At 42.0% G+C, this 21,286-nt stretch overlaps 1 protein-coding gene across 2 annotated transcripts in view; it reads left to right on the forward strand.

The window, feature by feature from the left end:
• PIK3R1 (phosphoinositide-3-kinase regulatory subunit 1) overlaps positions 1 to 21,286 on the forward strand; it is a 91,874-nt gene that overhangs the window by 52,644 nt on the left and 17,944 nt on the right. For both annotated transcript variants that reach the window (XM_077462661.1, XM_077462663.1), the window contains exons 2-6: positions 2,519 to 2,611; positions 5,451 to 5,525; positions 8,013 to 8,144; positions 10,364 to 10,565; positions 11,911 to 11,990. In XM_077462661.1, the coding sequence (XP_077318787.1) occupies positions 2,519 to 2,611; positions 5,451 to 5,525; positions 8,013 to 8,144; positions 10,364 to 10,565; positions 11,911 to 11,990 (582 nt within the window). The remainder of the gene's footprint in view (positions 1 to 2,518; positions 2,612 to 5,450; positions 5,526 to 8,012; positions 8,145 to 10,363; positions 10,566 to 11,910; positions 11,991 to 21,286) is intronic.

The raw sequence follows: 21,286 nt of genomic DNA on the forward strand, positions 1-21,286 counted from the left end.
GACAAATGCATTCCAGAAAGTAAATACTACATCAATCATTTGCCCTTACTCAAGATGGCCACAGCCAGAAATGCTAGGGCAAGCTTTTTAAAAGGGATTTCTTATAAAAAATAAAGCATGGCGACGTGGTTGGATAGGAGAGTTTGCTTTGAGTATTAGAAATAAAGTAAATGGTGTTTTTGGTTTGTGGTGCTCAAATTGCAGTGAAGATCGGCTTTAAAGTGTTACTAAACCCACAACAGTAAAATCAGTGTGTGTGTGTGTGTATGCAGTAAAGCATGCTTGTTATACTCACTGTGGATCTAAGGGGTCAATCCTCCGCAATGTCTAAAAAAAAAAAAAAAAAAAAAAAGGCTGTTTGATCCTGTCTTCTCTGATCCTCCTCCTCCTCTATTGACAACAGAACAGGTCTGATAAGACAGAGCTACTGGAGTCAGGCTGCACATGCTCAGTTTGGTGTGTATTGCTACCGTTTTTTTTTTTCTCGGGAGAGTGCAGTCTGATCAGCACAGGGCCAATCAGCACTGTCCAGACAGAGGGTCAGGGGTTCTTGATCGTGATAGGACAGGTCAGTGCAGTATGAAAACTCCTCCTACAAGCTTTAACCAGAAACTGATAGTCACGGGGCTGCTATATACTGCTGATGAGAATAGGTATTTAGCAGTTTATATTTACTAAAACGAGTGCCATTTCCATGTTCTGTGTGCTGTGGGAGACCAGATATGGTGAATGCAGGGTATTGGGTTCAGTAACACTTTAAAGCACACACATATATGATCTAAACGTTCGGGGAAAGAATGGCATTCTGTGGGGGGGGGAATCACATTAAACGCAGCACAGTGCAGAGTGCAGCCGCCGCACTGAGTAATCCCGCTCTTCAGCTTCTCCGGCTCTTGTTGCTACAGCTGTGTTCCAGTTATAATGCATCTTTTCAGCCTGAAAGCTTGTAAGAGCTTTTCCTGTTCAAATCATGTTTATGTTGGATCCAGTCGGTGCGCTCCTCCACAATCAGCAGTTTTTTTTTTTTTTAGGATTTTGCTGCCGAAGCAGGGCCCGGCTGGAACATATTTCTCCTCAAACATGGCCGCCATCTTGCCACAGTCTCAGAATGAATGGGAGTTTATAAGAAAACAGATGTCTTTGCCAGCTGCTCAGCAGCGATCAGCCCTTCTGTAAACATCCTTTTCAATAATTTAACCAGCCCCCTTTGGTACGCAGGGTTGGGGGGGGAGACGCTCCATTTTTCTTCCCTTGTGATCTGCTTTTAAAGTAAATATTTGAGATGTGCGATAATCTGGGGAATTTTACTGGTGTATGGGAAGATACGGTGGTGGGTGACGGGCTTCTGAAATGTGAAAGAAAACCTTACAGAGCGTAATAACTGCAGCCAGGGTAGCGCAAGTCCAAAAAAAATATATAAATTATATATATATATATTTATGTATAATCGACCCCTGAAATTTGCGGGGGTTACATACTGAGCACCGGTGAATTTTGGATGTGGTCAAGAAAAATGCTTATAGGGACGGCTTGAGGGTCGCCCAACTCCTGTCTGACTTTGAAGCCTCCCCTGTTCAACGCATCTTGCAAAACGACTTCTGTATAGAAGGCAATGCAAGCTGCTCCGAAGTCGCCCCAAAGTAGTACTGGAACCTTTTTCTAAGTCGGAGCGACTTGAGTCCTAGAATGGTTCTATTGTACTGCGTGGAGCGCGATTTGTCAGGCCGCCCTGATGCGGGAATGCTGGGGGAAACATCCGTGAGCGTCTGAGGCCGCAAACTCTGAACCACAAGTTTGCGGGAGGCAAGTGTGTGTGTGTGTGTGTGTGTGTGTGTGTATATATATATATATATATATATGTGTGTGTGTGTGTGTGTGTGTGTGTGTGTATATATATATATATATATATGTGTGTGTGTGTGTGTGTGTGTGTGTGTGTGTGTATATATATATATATATATATATATATGTGTGTGTGTGTGTGTGTGTGTGTGTGTGTGTGTGTGTGTGTGTGTGTGTGTGTATATATATATATATATATATATATATATATATATATATATATATATATATTTTAATCATACATAAACACATTTTTATATGTCAAAAAATCAGAATGCCATTTTTGGTAATTCTATATTGCCAATAGAGTTCCATACTGGAATGCTTTCCTATAGGATGATTAACCTATTAAAACGTGTACAGCTTTCTCTCCAAAAAAAGGCCGCCTATCTCTCCGTACACAGTACATAAGCTTGTCTGTGGCGCCCTCTACCTGTAGATGTTTGTACAGCTCTTGCCTAGTTTGTTTTCTGATAACGTTGTGCCCCGTATGCCATGCTTAATTGTTCAGCCTCCCTTGTAGACAGAAGCGATGAATGCAACATTTGCTCAGACATGTCAAATACCAAATGTTTGCTCGGAGTTTAAACTTTAACTCGCACACTGTGGTTTCTATGTGGGCTGGTGCTTCAAGCTGAGGACTAATGACTTTCCTATTTTTTTTTTTCTCTTGCAGCTTTTACACTGCCTGATTTGACGGAGCAGTTTGCGCCACCAGAAATTGCCCCGCTGGTCATCATCAAGCTGGTGGAGGCTGTAGAAAGAAAAGGTATGTTCAGGGCTTATTCATGGCTTGGAGCTGCTATCTGGTGTCATTCGTTTTTTTTTTTGCTAGGAGTGCAGCAAAGTATTCTATTATTCCTGCACTTTTTTTTTATTGTAAGTCAAATCAAAATCTGATAGATATGGCAAACGCATGTATATGGTGTTGCAGTTGCGGGGCTCAAAATTACATCAATATTGAAATCATTCCTTGTGGAAGAATATTCTGTTTAGAGATTATTATTTTACAGGATTTGTATAGCACCAACAGTTTACACAGCACTTTACAACACGGGAGCAGACATTACAATACAGTTTCCTACTAATAGTAGGAATCAATTTAATGCTACAGTACAATTTTAATACTAATAGTAGAAATCAGAGGGCCCTGCTCGTTAGAGCTTCATCATGTGAAATAATGAGATTTACTAAAACCGGAGAGTGCAAAATCTGGTGCAGCTCTGCATAGAAGCATCCGCTTTTTGTCAAATCTTAATTGAACAAGCTGAAGGTAGAAGCTGATTGGCTACAATGCACAGCTGTACCAGATTCTGAGTGCTCCACTTTTAGTAATTCTCCCCCATTGCCTGATTGTTAATCTTTTTCTATAGGAGAGTAGTTATACCTACTTATCACATGGAGCCCCCCTGTACACTGACTTTGTAATTCTGCATATCACTGAAGAAAAATTATTAGTTTGGAAGGTTCCTTATAAAAATCTTTTATATTTTTTTTTAATTTGTAATGCAACAATCCCTCCCCCCCCCCCCCCCCCCCCCAATCTTGGCAATTCATTTTTTTTTTTTTTGTGTGGAATTTAATAATCTTATACACTTCTTCCAAACAGTTTTCTGTGATTTCTTGCCATTTTATTTCTTGGTTTACCCATTATATTACTGTAATGGTCATAATGTTGTGTTTTTGTCATACATGGTGGAGAGGGGTTTATCAGTTATTAAGTTGAAATTCTCCGTTTATGTCCTTGCAACTGGCTCTCTCTGAATCTCCACAGAGCCTGAACTCAAATTACAGGCAGCCTGTTAGATGAAGCATGACATCTCTAGCCAAGCCTATAGTTTGGTGTTGGTTTACACTGGGGCGGTTTCAAAGTAGCCCAACTCTGAAGCCGCCCTGCCCAGCACGCCTTCAGCAGGGCTTACAAACGGCTTTAACCACTTGCCGACCAGCCGCCATCATTATACTACGACAGGTCGGCTTGTTCCCGCAAATTGCCATAGGTGTACGTCGGCGCCTTTTAAGAGCCATAGCAGGCGCATGTCCGCTGACCACCTGCAATCGCGGTAAAGGGAGCCAGAACAGGGATCTGTCAATGTAAACAGACAGATCCCTGTTCTGACAGGGGAGGTGAGAGAGAGATCTGCTGTTCCTAGTGATTAGGAACAGCAGTCTCTCTCTTTCTCCAGTCAGTCCTATTCCCCTCATAGTTAGAAACACATTTAACCGCCTGAGTGTTAACCCCTTCCCTGCCAGTGACATTTACAGAGTAATCAGTGCATTTTTATAGCACTGATCGCTGTATAAATGTCAATGGTCCCAACAAAAAGTGTCAAGTGTCCGATCTTTCCGCCACAATTTTGCAGGCATGCTAAAAATCACAGATCGCTGCCAATTGTAATAAAAAAAAAAATGCCACAACTCTTTCCCCAATTTCGTAGACGATATAGCTTTTGTGCAAACTAATCAATATACGCTTATTGCAATATTTTTTTTTTTTTTTTTACCGAAATAAGTTTAAAAGCTAAAAAAAAAGTAAAATAATTCATATTGGCCTAAACTGATGAAGACTTTTTTTTTTTTTTTTTTTTTTTTTTTGGGATATTTTATTTAATTTTTTTCGAAATTGTTTCTTTTTTTGTTTATAGCGCAAAAAAAAACAAAAAAATTCAGAGGTGCCAAATACCCCCAAAAGAAAGCTCTATTTGTGGGGGGAAAGGGACGTCAATTTTGTTTGGGTACAGCTTTGCATGAATGTGCAATTGTCAGTTAAAGCAACGTGGTGCCATATCGCAAAAAATGGCCTGGTCATTAAGGGGGAAAATCTTCCAGTCTGTAAGTGGTTATTAAAAGGCAATGCAAGCTGCTCCGAAGTAGTATAAGAACCTTTTTCTAATTTGGAGGGACTTGAGTCGCTCCGATTAGAACGGTTCCATTGCCATGAATGGATGGCGACTTGTCAGGCAGCTAAGTCGCCTGACAGGTGGCCCCAGTGTGAACCGAGCCTAAGAGTTTCCTGGGGTTTTAGGACATATGGAGATGCAGGTTTTATTTTATTTTTTAAATAGGAGAGTGGCCTGATCACATGATTGATGGTAAAGAAACTTGGCACATATTTTGCAAGAGTAATGACATGTCATCTGGGCACCTACAATCTACAGCAGCCTTTCTCAACACAGAGGTACCCTTGAAATCATTTTCCAGGTCTCAGGGAACCCTTCTAGAAATGACTATAGCAACATACAACTCATGATATATTGGTGTGAAGGTGACTGAGAAATGCTCCTTACACTTGTGATCATTGGGAAGAATTACCCCTTTATGGATCACTGATGTCAATTGAAACTGAGAGGCAAACATTTCTCATTGCTCAAGGAGCCCCTAGCAACCTCTGGAGGAACCCTGGATAAGAAACCCTGGTCTATAGTACAGCTTGCAATAATCTTTGCTATATACAGTTTTATTCTCCTATAAAATCAGTTGGTTTAGGAAAGCCTGTAGCGCAGCCTAATAGACTATTAATTTAACATGGTTAGAAGCTCCTGCACTAGGTTTTTTGGCAGTGAAATGTTCTAGTTTACATTGGAGACTTAACAGGTTTTCTTTTACAGGTCTGGAATCCACAGCACTGTACAGAACCCAGAGTGCCAGCAGTGTGCCAGAGCTCCGCCAAATCATTGAATGTGGTAAGTTCCTTACCTAGTAGGTCGGTCCTTACATTCAGAAACCAGCGGATGAATACAATTTACCAGCATTAATGCCAGGGTCTAATTAATTATATTGATGACCAGTTCTGGACTGTCCACCGCATATATACTGTACCTGTGTGTGATTTTTATTTTTTTTTATAAGATCCTGGGGGGATGCGTGCCGCCGGAGTTCCGCTCCCACTGTGTCCAATCAGCGGATCTGGCGGCTGCGATGGCCATCGGGACCCGCCGATCGTTCAAAAGAACAAGCGATCTGCCTATGTAAACAGGACAGACCGCTGTTCTTTCAAAGTGTAAAATAGAGATCTTCCAGAGCCAAAGTGATTAAAGTGGTAGTAACAAGATGTTGATTTTTTTACCTATAGGTAACTCTATAATAAGGCTTGCCTATAGATACAGAAAAGATCTCCTCCTAAACGTGTAGTCCTCTTTAGGAAATATATACTGTAGCAGCAGGTGGTGACGTCTCTGGTGCACTGGGCTCTGAATTGACTGCACTGTCCATTCAGAACTCTGTGCCACGACCGTGACTCGCGTGCTGGAGTGACGTCATCTTGGCTTGGCTGAAGCCTGCGAAGACTGAAGAGCCCCCTATAGTTGGGCTGTGTTGCCATTTAAAATGTAGAGCACCTACATGCCTCCTAACTTCACATCAAATCGTGACTATACTACCCCCTCCTCCAGTAATGCAAAGTCCACCAGCTCCCCCCGCTGGCACTAACATCTTCCCCTGGTCGTCTTCTGGGTTCTGGATCTTCAGCCATCTTGATTGGCTTGCCATGATCACAAAACGCCTTGCGTGGAAGTTCCTCTATCTCCGCTCATCCTGCAATTCTCCACCAAGCTGCTCATGTAGAGTACATTGTGTATAAGAAGGTGAACAGGGGGGTGAGTCCTTTATTGCACAAGACATTGTAGGTCCTTCTGCAGGAAAAAGTCGGCCTGATCGCCCTCTTTTTTTTTTTTTTTTCTATTTTTTTTTTTTTATTATTATTTATACTTCAAATACTTGTATAAAGGGCGGGGGGGGACTACTATTCCTGCTTTTTAAAATGACAAATGTAATAATTCAGAGGTTTGATGAAATGTAATAGAACACATGGTAGCTAATTAGTACAATTTATTCAGAGATGAGCTTGGGAATCCTTTGAACTCATCTCTGACCTGAACTTTTTTTTTCTACTTCATGAGTTGCCGGCCAGGTAGTTCCCTGCCTGCACCATTTGTAAGCTGGGGGGGGGTTACTTTTTTGGGGGAAGTGTAGGTTTCATGCGAGATTAAAGATCTGTTTCATGGCAGCAGCTATTTAGCTCTTCATGTGTTAGAAATGCTGTGTAAATGTGCGCAGCACCTGTATTCGTTTTAGCTTGCCTGATAGTTACCGGTGCCAGCTGTCCTTCCTGGAAATGCTCTTTTTTTTTATTTCTTTTTTTCAAGAATTGTGCACAATGACATTGCTGCCAGTAGATGGCGATGCAGACCATCAAATAGTCCCTTTCACTTCAGTGTCATGGCTCGGAACTGGATTGTAATCTGCACTTTGAGGGTTTTAGCCTAGGTTCACATTGGAACGATTTGTCATGCGATTTGAGAGATCAAATCGCATTACAAGTCGCAGCCTATTGGAGGCAATGACCCTTTTTGCGACACCGATCTTGCTGCGCCACACCGATTTGCAAAAGTAGTTCCTGCACTACTTTTGCCAATTTTTCAGGTGCAACTTCAATAGACATGTATACAGATGTCTATCAAATAGCACCCGAAATTGTGATGACCGCGCTACTTTGAAATCGCGCTACTTCAAGTGAAATGGGCATGATTTCAAAGTAGCATCAATGTGAACCATGGCTTAAAGCTTATGATTTGAATGTTTGCAAGCAATCAGATGATCTAAAGTTTACCTAATTCAACAAAGCTAGGAACATTTTGTTTCCAAACATTTTTATTATTTTAGATATTTCTTGAACTCCAGACAAAAGCTTACTTACTCCAAGCAAGGCTAAAGTAAGAAATGTTTTGGAGTCTGTAAGCGTTATATTTCTATTTTTTTAAGTGTTTTTTTTTTGTTTTTTAGCTGCAAGGTTGTCACTGCAGACTTTAGCTATGTTTTGTACATGTCTTTCCATGAAGTTGCCAGCCAGCTTTCCCCACCCTGAATACAGTCTGTTGTGTCTGTCTATACATAATATTTACAGGCAAAACACAGACTTGTTAAAATCAGCTTTTCTAACCTTCCTGCTTTGCATTTTTGCAACAAGTTTTAGTTATACAATCTGCTACTTTTGCATAGGCTTTTAAGATAAAACTGGCGTCTAGTGAAAGCAACACCGCACAAGTCCGAGTCAATGCGGAGCTCTTAGGAAAGTATTATGGGTGTGTTGACAGCAGATTGGATGCTAAAGACTAAATTTTGTGTTTTGAAGCTCGATATCACAAGTATTTTTGTTTTTATTTTTGTTACAGATTCAGCTGCAGCCGATTTTGAGCATCTCGACTTACCTACTCTGGGTGACGCTTTGAAGAGGTTTCTATTGGATCTCCCAAACCCAGTCATTCCAGCAGCTACTTACAATGAGATGCTTTCCGCTGTAAGAGGTAAGGAACACAAAGGGATTCTTTCCTGGTCTGGATTGATAATATATTCACTGATGTTTGAAGAGTGGGATTTTTTGCTTAAAGTGGGTGTTAAAGCCTAAACATTTTTTTGCCTTAATGCATTCCTTGCAATAAAGTGATATTAAAGTCTCACTTTTGTTTTGTTTTTGTTTTTTTGCGTTTAAAAAACAAACCAAACAAGTTAGACTTGCCTGCTCTGTGTAATGGTTTTGCACAGAGCAGCCCAGATCCACCTCTTCTCGGGTCCCTCGCCGGTGTTCCTGGACCCTCTCTCCTGCCACCACAGCAAGCAGCTTGCTATGGTGGCACCCGAGTGGAGTCGCTGCTTTGTGTGTCAATTTAGACACTGAGCTGCCGCTCAACCCCACCCCCCCCTCTCTGGGTTTGATTGACAGCAGGGGAGCCAATTGTACCCACTGCTGTGTCTCAGCTAATCAGAAGGGAGAGTCCTGGACAGCCAAGGCTCTTGTGCAACATTGCTGGATCGAGATGGGGTTCAGGTAAGTATTAGGGGGGCTACTGCACACTGGATGGAACCACAAAGGTAAAAAATTCTTAGGCATCAAATTTGGCCCCTCACTCCCCTTATACTCGAGCCCTCATTCGATCCAGCGCTGTGCACATCTGCAGCTCTTCTCTACCCTCACTTCGGGATCTCACCGGAGCTTATGCATAGGATACAAGACTTGCACCCCTCACTTCCCAGCAGCTTGGCTCTAAATACTTTCTGGTGCTTCGACTGGTCGAGTGCCCCTCTGTGACCTCATGTACCATGCAGAGCTATGGCCCTGCAATGTAATTGATGACATCAGATTACTGCAGCCAACGGAGCGCCTTAGAGAAGAGACAGGTCTTATAGCATGGAGGGAGCCTGTAGAAGCAGGGGATTAGATAAGTAAAAGCCCTTCTTATTTCTGGTACCCTAGACATAAAGAAACATTTAACCGTTGCAGTCCAGGGGGAGCCCAATTGTAAGGATTGTCATCTTCCCCCCCCCCCCCCCTCCCCCAGAGTTCAGCTTTAAGGGATCCATGTACTGTACATACTGACTAAAATACTGTATATTATATTCATGCGTTTCCAATAGCGATAGACCTCTGATTCAATCTATCTATACACACCCCTAAGTATTAGTCATCATCCTTGTTTGGTCCATCCCAAGCGTGTCTGCTCTTATATTCTAGGAGATGTAGGATGATTAGTGTTACCCAGACATATTCAGTAACGGGTCGTACACACGGCCGAATATTGGGAGGTTCAATAGAAACCAACCAACATTCAGCCCATGTGTATGGCAGCCGGTCCGACAGAAGGGGCACTACTAAAGAAGGTCGGCCGATCAGCATGTGTTCAGGTGGGGGGTGTCCCCCTGTCAGAACACAATAGCTCAGCGGGGGAGATCGTTGTACTGACATCAGACTGTTAGTACAGGATCTCCTCCTTTAGTTCAAAGCGAAAAAACTGAGTGTACTGTGCAAACCGCAGTGATGACCTGTATTGTATAATAACCAGTATCCATCGATTATAATCTCTGATTGATTGGCTATTGTGCGTTTAATGCATGTTCCACTAACTTAACAGATAAGAATGCGTGTCTGCGTACAGCGTAGTTGCATTGCTTTTCCTTCGTCTTGTTTTGGATCTTTCTGGATAGCAGATTTCCATGCCTGTATCAGTGGGAGGTTCACACGCACTTTACTTTTTGCTCTTTAGAGGAGTTTTATGTGTAATATTTAACAATATGAAGGCCCTCCTGCCTGTGCAGTGCAAGGTAATTGTTAACCTTTTTATCTGTGCTGGCAAATGCTCGCTCTTCGGGGAGTACATGGTGTTCCCAGGTTGAGCAGCTTCTGCAGGAATCGGCACCTGCTGCTCTGTGGAAGCCTTATCTTTTCACAAAGTCCATACAGAGCAAATGTAGGGCGTCGCAGCATTAACCCACAAGCCGAAAGTTCAGTCACATGCTGCAGAAACAGGATATCGATCTGATAACCTTCAAATAAGTACAAGACCTGGAGGTACTGTTCCATAGCCAATGACCTGCAGGGGCTGGAACAATCACACCTCCTAGATTGTGTGGTCTGATCCACATGTAGATGCAGGTTCTCCTGTCCGTCATTTCAGGATCTACAGGATTGTGACTTTCATGTATACATGCACAGTGGAATATTCATTTATTCTTCATATTCTGTCTGCAGACTCCTTAAACTCTGACGACTATGCACAACTGCTGAGGAAGATTATCCAGTCCCCAAACGTTCCTAATCAGTACTGGCTCACTCTTCAGTACCTGCTGAGACATTTCTTTCAGCTCTGTCAAAACTCCAACAGGAACCTGCTCAATGCAAAGTTACTGGCAGAAATCTTCAGCCCACTTCTCTTCAGAAACCAGATACTAAGGTGAGCTAATGCCTTTGGTCTATTGGGGCAGGGGAGGGGGTGCTGGCACCAAGGGGCTACATCCCACAGCATAGTATGTCATTACTAGGCATTCTGAAATTTGTGGTTCCTCAGTAGCAGCTATAAATCTGTCCATTTAACCTTTCATAAAAATACACATTTTCCTTGGGCAGCTACAGTAATACACTGTAGTTGTATGTGTCAGAAGAAAAAAGTTAAAGGTGGTACATGGAGTTTAGAAAGTGTTGTGGTACATGCAAGCACAAGGGAACTCTGACGTAACACTCACTGGGTTTTCCCATGGTTGAGGAGGCGCAGGTGCTGCGTACAGCCGGCCATAACAGGGCATGGCTGTACATGATTTGCCCACATATGTAATTTCCTCAATGTGAAACATCCTTGTGCCTGCAAATGTGCATGATCAGGCCCAAAAAAAAAAAATATATATATATATATATATATATATATATATATATATATATATATATATATATATATATATATATATATATATATATATATATATATATATATATATATATATATATATATATATATATATATATATATATATAATTTTTTTTTTTTTTTTTTTTTTTATATATATATATATATTATAGTGTGTGTAGTATTACTACAGGTATTTATAGTGCATTGTCAATTTACATGGCACTTCACATATATTTTGTGCATTCACAATCAGCTCCTACCCTCAAGGAGCTTACAATCTAAGGTCCCTAATTCACACTCCAATTTACACACTGCAACCAATTTAGACAGGAGCCAATTAACCTACCAGCGTGCCTTTGGCGTGTGGGAGAAACCAGAGTACCCAGGAGGAAACCCGCACTGTAGTGCCATGGTTGGGATTTGAAGCTAACGACCTTAGTGCTTAGATATAGATATTAGAGATGCACCAATATTTAGGCGAGTGAAAAATTGGTGTTTTCGCCATTATGTCAATAAAAACAAAAGCACCAAAAATGCATGCAACTGTGCCACGAATTTACCACAGTTTTACTGTGCTTATGGTGTGTTTTTCATAGGTCTTGTGACACAAAAACGTAACACTGGTGCGTTCTCGATGCGTTTTTGCTGTGCTTTCAATGCATTTCAATAGGGAGGTGCATTTTCGGCATGTTTTTTTTTTTTTAACTGACCAAAAATGCAGGAGGTAAGATTTTTACCACCACCACGGAAGCGCAATGGAATATATATATTTTTTTTTGTCTCTTAGGCTGTGTTTAAAATTAAATGTATGCTATCTAGATTTTATTTTATTCACATCATATTTGATACCTGCAGTATCTTTCCTATCTAAGCCACGTGATTCCTTTTTTCGCAGCTCGGAAAGCCCAGATTACAGCGCTCAGATTCTGGAAGTTCTCATAGGGAGTGAATGGAGTGAACGTCAGTCTGCACCAGGTACACCAGTTATCTTCAGTTTGAATATGGTTGCAGTGAAATTTCCCCTTGGGCATATGTTACAGTGTGCTTGTACAGTTCTCAGAAAACCTCTGACTGCCTTAGGGACTTGGAGATACAATGCAGTTGATAAAGATATAGTATGACTTAACCATCTGTGTGTAGGGCGTAGTGTGTTTTTCATGGCCCGGGACCTGTCCTGCAGGAGAATTCCCTGCCGATGTTGCTGTGCATGTGAGCGGGAGCATGAATGTGACCGGTTTCATTTTATAGATATGAAGTGCGGACGACTTGGGGCATTGATGTTTTAGGTTACACGGTCTCCCTAATGGTAATCTGATATTGGCATGGGAAGCTAAGCTTTAGTATTGTTTTACAGTTCCCTTTGTGACTGAGCAGAATCTTGAGTGAGCAAGCAGATGTGGACTAATACAGAAAGCCAATGTTTAAGTAGTTCCTTTTTTTTTTTTTTCCAGCTGCAGGCAAAAATAAATAATAATAAAAAGGAAATACAATTGCAAAATGTACGGGCAATGTGACCAGTGTTTGGAAGATCATGCATACTTGTCGTCCCTTTCAAGACGTATGGGTTTTAGTCTGGGTTCACACTATTGTGAACACAGACCTTGCATGTAATTTGCACCCGCATTGCTATGCCGATCACATGCAATGTCTGTGCAATGCGAGTTCAGCTATACCACTGTATTGGATTCGGATAGAAAAAAAAAAAAGTGCAGAGACTTTTATTTTTTTTATTTTTTTTTTAGCTCCCCCACCCCGCACTGAAATCAATGTCTGTGCGATGCAAATTCAGCCATATAGTTTTTGTATGGCTGAACTCGCATTGCATTCACACGAAAATGCTGCAGGGAACCTTTTTTCCCCGCACTGGAATCGGATCGCATGGTTGTTCACACTCATACGATCCAATTCCTGTCTGAATTTTAAGTTCGCACTGCGATCTGTGAACTGGTCTGGTGAACTTTTGTTTTGACACCCACAGTGGTTCAAAGAGGGCCTGCGAGGGAGGTGTGATGTGGGAACCGGTGCTGGAATTGTGCTGGTTCCCCACATTGCTATTGTGTGAACCGGGGAGAAGTTACATTAAACGTTTTTGTGTTTGTTGTTTCAATTTAAAAAAAAAACATCATACTTACTTTCTCTGTGAAAGGGTGTTGCACAGAGCAGCCCTGATCCTCCCTTTCTAAGGTCCCCCACCAGCACTCCAGGCTCCTCTTCGGCGCATGCCCCCACGGAAAGCTGCTTTCCATGAGGGCTCCCGAGCCACACTGTCTGCATTTATTGGCACAGTCCGGGAGACACGGACCGTCCCCCTACTTCCTTCTCAAAGCATTTGATTGACAGCAGCGAGAGCCAATAGCTTCCACTGCTATCAATCTGCCCAATGAGGAGGAAGACAGCATCTGCTGTCGTGCACATCACTGGATCAGACTTGAGATAAGAATGGAGGATCCTGCAGCACAGGAGAGTTGTTGTGTGTTTTTTTTTTTTTTTTTTTTTTTTTTACCTTCATAGAATGCATTAAGGTTAAAAAACTTGCGGCTTTAGAACCACTTTGTCCTTGTCATAGATGGTCATTCTATCATATTTCTCATGGCTGATCATTGAATCTGCTAGAGTACCATGGAAGAATGTGGAGAGGACTGTACACCAAAGAGAGCGTTTGAAGCCTTGACTGTGACGTTGCTTTGTGTGATGTTCTTGTACTTTTACGAGAGCCGCTGGAAGTACATCCAAGTATTAGAGAGCATTAGCAGACAATGTCAGTAGCATGTCTTTGTGCTGACGCCCCACCCATAGGAATGCCGTGGTTAGCCAGGTGTCTTTCTCTGCTAGTCGCACCACAAGGATTTATTGTTTAATTCATGCTGCTCTTTGACCTCCAAAATGACAAGGCTGTGCAGCCAAGGGGATGAGCGGTGGTGGTAGGCCCACACGCTGCTGCCACTCCTAGGTGTCAGGAGGAAATTATCTACTCTTGTTTGAAGAGCCACTAAGCCTACAGACCTGCTGATCCCTCAAAGGAATGCATGTAAAATGGCCCATATATTAAGAGATTTGATGTTTGTCTCTTTGCAGCACAGCCTGTATTTTTTGCTGGTTGACAATTTTAGGCCAGGTGGGATGAAATGCGATACACCTACCCTTCCTTTTTTGCTTGTGCCCTGCTGCATTCCTGTCCTGGACACAGCCATAAACGCATGCACTGCGGTCGCCTGTTCAGTTCTTTTTCTCTATAAAGGCCTGTGTCCATGGGCTGTCAGTGTGTGTCAATGCCATGAACTCGACCTCAGATGAAGACGCTTCTGAGATCATTCAGACCTTGACCTGCCTCAAGCGGGTTTGCATTCTCATTTGCTTGAGAGGGAACGCAAAAAAGTGAACAAAAGCCCATTGACACAGGCCTTAAGGGAAATATCTCAAATTTCGTCTAATTCCTGCTGAATCGGCTGAAATGTGAGCCATTGATGGGCCTTGCATGCTTGACAAAAGTTAGTGGTTGTCGGACATAAAATATGAACAAAGCATATCCCTTTATAGTGTGTACTTGTCTCAATCCAGAACACTTGGTGTCATTGCTGTCTGCTGCTTCGTTCCTTTGCTATCAGCATTAATCACTTCTGACAAGTTTTCCCTAACAATAGAAAAATGGCGACAGGGAGGGCACAGTCTGTGCTTGGCACCCTCACCCCTGTTGCTGTGTGAAGGGTTGTCCCTTCCCTCCAATTAGCTTTCAGAGTTCTCCTTACTGCTGTAACTTCAGCTCTCTGCCCCTCATAGCTGAGGTTCTGTGTAAATTCTGCATTTTGAATGGATGTAGGGGAAAAGATGACTATAGATATACGTGTAAAAACATATGTAGGAGGATTTGTTTAATCTCTGTGTATCACCTAAGGCCAGTTACTTTACTGGTTATATGCAAGGGTTTACAACCACTTTAAATTAAAGAGGAAGTAAACCCTGATGAGTTTACTTCCTCTTTTTTTCCCTGCAAAGGTAAAGCATAATGGACTACTATGCATCGCATAGTAGCTCATTATGTGTCACTTACCTGACACAGGAGCCAGCGAAGTCGCCGCTGTCCCCTGTAGTCCGCCGCATCCATGTTGCTTGTGGCGTCTCGCAGCTCCGACGAATCACAGCGGCGCAACCGCGATGACGTCACTCCCGCGCATGCGCACGGGAGTCGCGCCTCGCAGCTCCGCCGCTGTCATACGGCGAAGCCGCGATGACGTCACTCCCGCGCATGCGCACGGGAGTCGACAAATTTGGCAAATCCATTCTTGGATTTGCCGCATTTAGTGCGCCTGCGCGCCGCTGTCTACGGCGCATGCGCCGTAGACAGCGGTGCCCATTTTCGGGCAAATATCTCCTAAACCATATAGGTTTAGGAGATATTGCTTGGACCTACAGGTAAGCCTTAATCTAGGCTTACCTATAGGTCCAAGTTGTTTGGAAGGGTTTACTTCCTCTTTAAGTGGATGTAAATCCTCACATATACCCAGTGAAGTGAACAGCCTCAGATGATACACAGGGATGAAACAAATTTCCCTACATAAGTTTTACATGTATATCTGCTGTCTTCGTTTTTATATACTGTTTATAAATTGAACATGGTGTTGGAATTTTCTCTTCCTGATTCACCTGTGTTGTGGATTCTTGCCATACACTGTGAGACAGCTGATTGGAGGAAAGGCGCACACACCCCCTCTCCAGGTAGGTAGAGACTTGCAGAGCTGTGCTGTGAATAGACCAGCTCTCTGCTAATCTATAGCACCCAACCTGACACAAATTTCAGACTGCTTTTATCACAGTTGACAGATAACTTGTCAGAAGTTATCATGTCGATAATAGAAGAATGGAGCAGGAGAAACCCACAGGACTTAGTGCTTTGAAGAGTGATAAGAAAACACTGCAGATATACGGGCCCAGCTCAGATTTCATGATCAGGTTTATATCCACTTTAACCTAACTTAAACTTCACCCAGTTCAGTCCTTTTTTTATCAACCACACAGAGCCGTCTATGGCCAACTTTCGCCACAAGTCCATGGGGTTAGGAGACCTACAGAGAGGTGTACCTCTAAGTGACCACTCTTCAGTGGACCAGCGCTGTCACATGTCCCTTCATACCCGGAAGTGCCATGTGTTTTTCTATTGTGTTAGCATGATATCCAGTGAGATTGAGATCTCTGTTGCTTCTATTGCTGTGTAACACATTCCACCATAGAGCCCTCTCTCCAATTCCTATATCTATATTCTGATCTTTTGTTAATTGTTAGGCATTCGGTCTCCTATCCTATGGATTCTGGTTGGTTGGACATGTTGGGTTGGTTATGGGTGTGTCTGTTTTTACTGAAAACATGAAATCTGTTGTGTCCTCATACCTTAGGCTGTAGTCATCACATGCAATTATATATTCTTGGTGCATATCATTTACTTCTCTAATTGAGCTGTAAACCAAGATGTGTCTGTACATATTTTATATTGGCATCCAGAGACAGTTTGTGCCGCAGTGTAAGTTATCTATATGTGTGTCCTTGCATGCTCTGTCCCTGAAATAACTAGATGTCTAACATTTCATACACCTGCAAAGGACGCCCATCACCCCCTGCACATCAGATTTGTTTTTCATTTGCATTCTATGCTGACGCTTTGTTTCTTGTATGGCCTTCTTGTCCTTAGGAAGGCCACTTGTACAGATAGAGGTGGTCACTGTCTGGGTGACTTTGTCACGTGTGAACCTTGTACATCTATTGCCTCCATGGGTGTCATGATCCCACTTTCTGCTGACTCTTTGCTACTTGGCGGGTCTTTGTTTTAGCCTCTGTTCACACCAGTGCGGCTTTGAAATTGCACTACTTCAGCATGATTTCAAAGCTGCAGATCAGTGCGATTTGGACCTCCGATTTCAATGCTACTTGGGACTTCATTTAACAGAAGTCAATTAGGGCTGAAACAACTAATCCACTAATCGATCATGGAATTAATCAATTACTATTTTCATAATCGATTAATCAGCCAGTAATGCGTTAAAAAAACTAAAATGAGCCCTTTATAGTACAAAGAGCAAATAATCGCTACTGTAAATATTACTTTCAAAATTCTACAGTAAAAAAAAAATGAACCCCTTACAGTAGTGATTATCTTTTTCTACTATAAAGGGCTAATTTTAGTTTTTTTTAACCCCATTATGTTACTAAATGTCTTAGACCTGGTTCACATCTATGTGATGATTGGTGCTTTTTGCAGAAATGCACTACAGTTTGTTTGCATGGTTTCCTATGGGACACGTTCACATCTGAAAGGGTCGAGGACTTTTAACGCAAAATGTTGCTTTATTGGTTCAATATACTTCAATGGAGAAGCTGCAGAAACTCATGTAATGTGTTTTTGCAGCAATTTGTGTTTTTTAATCTCCCCCAAAAAATGCAAATTGCAGTAAAATCACGTGCGCAGAAATAAAAATGCACAGCAAAAGGCACTGCAGAAACAGATCAAAAGCAAACTGCATAGGTGTGTACCGAGCCTTGTGCTGGCCACACAGATCAATTTTTGGATGAGAATATTCAGACAAAAAATCTTTGTACATTCGCTGAATGGAAAAATTTCGTTTGAAATTTTAACTTGTTTTTAAAATGAATGTAATATCTGAACGAAAACCACACACTGTCTGAAAAGTCCTTTGACTAAGAAGTTTTCTATTATTTCTAATTTTTCCCGTCACTGTGGTTGAAAATGAACGTCAATTTGACCCACTTTTTTTTTTTTAAGGGTATTAATCGAAAAACAATAATCGGCCAACTAATCGATTTATGAAAATAATCATTAGTTGCCGCTCTAAAGTCAATGCAAGTCACAAAAAAAATTGACAAAGTAGTGCAGGAACATTTTTCTCGAGTCGCAGTGATTTGAGCGGTTCCATTGCTGGTCATGGGATGTGACCTGTCATGTGATTTTGAACTGTCACATGACATGCAATGTTGTGAACCATGGCTTAAGGGGGAATACCTGGGCAGCAGTCCTAAAATTCCACGGGGGCTTTTCCTGTTGACCTGTTTTTTCCTAGGCTTGTCTTGTGCTGTATAGTTTCAGAGTACCATTATTATTCTATATTGCAGTGGTTTTCAACTCCTGTCCTCGGGGCCCACTAACAGGCCAGGTTTTCTGTATTACCTTGGGGAGATACAGACTAGAATACTGCAATCACTGAGCAGCAAATGATATCACCTGTGATGTATTTCTGTTATCTTGCAAACCTGGCCTGTTAGGGGTCCTGAGGACAGGGGTTGAGAACCACTGACAGGAACATTAACAGAATGAAAGTCTAATGCAGTATGTGCAGATGAGGGTTTTTATTATTGTGTGCTTGGTCTGTACTGAAAATCGAGAATGAAAACCAACCTTTTAAAGGAACCCTGTCGTGAAAGAAATATGAGAGCTGATGTGCTCTCCTCTGAAAATGCTGGTTGCCCGGCTGTTAGGCTGGTCCTCTTGTTGCAAAGCACTGAAGCCAGTGTTAAGAGTCCACTAAAAGTCCCAGGTCCTTTATCAGCATATTTGTTCTGGATCAGTGACGCAAAGTATTGAACCAAAGAAATTCCCAGCTCAACTCGCCAGCCAGTCTGCTACCAAACAAATTATCCTGGCTAACAGTATGCGTTGGCAGAGGTTTAGTCTGCACACATTTGCAAATACATGCGTAAGCTGCAGAGCCGCTCCAAGGCACCCCAATTTTCAAAAGTGTGGCCTACAGAACTATTGGGTTGCCCTGGAGTGGCTCTGTAGCTTACACATGTATTTGCAAATGTGTGCAGACTAAACCCCTGTTTTTAACGCATACTGTTAGACTGGATAGGTCAGTTGGTAGCAGACTGGCTTTCTTTAGTTTTGTTTTGCATGCGTTGCCCTTCCATGTGATTCTTGCTGTGAAGGACAGTTATAGGTGAGGGCAATGGCCATTTGTTTGTAACGCAAAGTATTGAAGCCAGAGTCAGCCAGGCAGTGAGCGTTTTTGAGAACGAGTGACCGGTGGTAACTATGCGGATGTTATAGGCACTATCATCTAGTGGGCATGTTTTGTTGGTTGTGCGTACAAGGTGATTAATGCTTTGTGAAAAATATACTTTAGAATTTTGCTCTGATTTACTCATAATTATTTTGGATCACTGGTCAGTATAAATTTTATCCAGCAGAGGTCCTCATTCAGCAAGTTTTATTTTTCTGTCCGCACAGCAATGATGATGGGCTCCCGGCGTGTAATGTGCTTCCCAAGTGTTTAACCTGCTGCAGCCAATTTGTTTGAGGCATTGTGAATATTAACTGTGTTACTCACAGTAATGCTAGAGGTACCTTCTATTAGGTCTAAAGAAATAATAAAGCAAATTGCAGCTACCAACAGTTGTTGTTCCCAAATACCCTTTATTTTATGAGTCTCCACCATGTACTGCAGTTTAGTTTGAAAGGGGAGACTTTAGAGGTCTTTACACACACACACACACACACACACACACACACACACACACACACACACACACACACACAACACGTATGTGTATATATATATATATATATATGTGTAATGCACTGCTCGCTGCAAGGCACATGGAACAATGTGATTCCAGCCTTAAAGTGTTTGTTACCCCAACATTTCATATTATTGATATGCCTGCTGTACTATGTACTTATATGAGAGAGTATCCTGTTCTCTTTGTATTGCTTCCTTTGTGTGAAATCCCCGATGCTCTTGCCAGTCCCTCTGCTTTCCTATTAAAACTGACCACACTATGCAGGAGAGCACACTGTGTTCAGTTCTCTAGCTATGCTGGGAACTGGCCTGTTCTTCAATGATCAGACATGTCCTGACATGACTCAACTGTACAGATTTTCACTGTGTGCTGCTGTTTCTCCTCCCCCAGCTCTTATGCAGCTAAGAACAGAGGGAATGTAAGACCCCCCCTTTTAATAAAAGGTGGGGGGGGGAATATTTTTATAATGTTTATATATAATATATTTATTTTAAACTAAATGGGATGTTTTGCAAGGTGATTGTTTACAATCGCTTTAATGTTTTATGAATCTTGGAATATTGTGGATAGTAACTTTTTCTTTAGTAATCCTACAAAGATGGAACACAGGCTGGTGGATTGGCCATAGTGGTATATATATAAAAAAGGGTCTTATTGTACCAGTATGGCCGATCTATCAGCCAGCGTCCTATCTTTGCAAGATTACTAGGGTAGCACAAAAAGCCATGACAATGTGCAAAGAGCCAGTTAGCCATAGCTGCCAATCCGATATTGGTTGACCAATAAATAATGGCTGTTAATTAGTTGCTGTGCTTGAGTACCTTTTTTACATTATGTATTGAATTGCTGCCTGTTGATGGTTTTTCTCTTTTAATGTTTTTTGGAATTGTATTGGTGACCCTCTTGTAGTATTGCTGATCACTCTACCATTTGATTCTAGGCATTTCTATTATTTTGAGCTCCGCCTCTTAATTTTCTGTTGCTTTCCTGTTTTTTGATTTGTGTTAGCTTGACAAGATGGGGTTCCAAATTTCTCCCTATTTGCTATGTTCTGCTATGACTAAAGGGGACCCATAGGGTGTATGATGATGAAAGTACAGCAGTAAAGGATAGCCCAGCGGAACTATACCATATTAGATTTGGAGACCTGAAGTCAGGAGCTATACCATATTATAATATAGTCTGCTGACCTCCAGTCTCCAAATATTGTATAGTCCATACTTCAGGCCCCGAGATATAATATGATATAGCCCCTGACCTCAGGTCTCTAGATATAATATGGTATAGCCCCTGACCTCAGATCTCCAAATATATCTGGAGACTTGAGGCCAGGAGCTATACCATATTATATCTGGAGACCCAAAGTCAAACGCTATACCAGATAATAATTTTGAGGCCTGAGGTCAATAGATATAGTCCAGGACTGACTCTGGAACTATAGATTTATGTCCTCCACTTAAAATGCCATTAGTAAGAGTGATATGACAAGACGGTTCCATTATGTATTCACAGGATCCCTGTAATCTGGCACACACCCTCAAACACGTTTTACAGGGAGGAGGTCGGTACTCATTGTCTGTGTCTCGTGTTGGCACTGCACACAATCGCCCAGTCCCCTCCTTTCTTGTACAGCTCTGGAGTATAAAGCTATATAGAGCGTTGTGTATTTCATAAGGCTGTTTAATGTGGACAATGGCTCCACTGTCACTTAAAGTATAGACTACCCCTGAGCACACTTGAGTTGTCAG

The sequence above is a fragment of the Lithobates pipiens genome, unplaced genomic scaffold, assembly GCF_037356315.1.
Source record: "Lithobates pipiens isolate NorthernLeopardFrog02 unplaced genomic scaffold, aLitPip1_a1.2 Scaffold_3, whole genome shotgun sequence".
Taxonomy (NCBI): domain Eukaryota; kingdom Metazoa; phylum Chordata; class Amphibia; order Anura; family Ranidae; genus Lithobates; species Lithobates pipiens.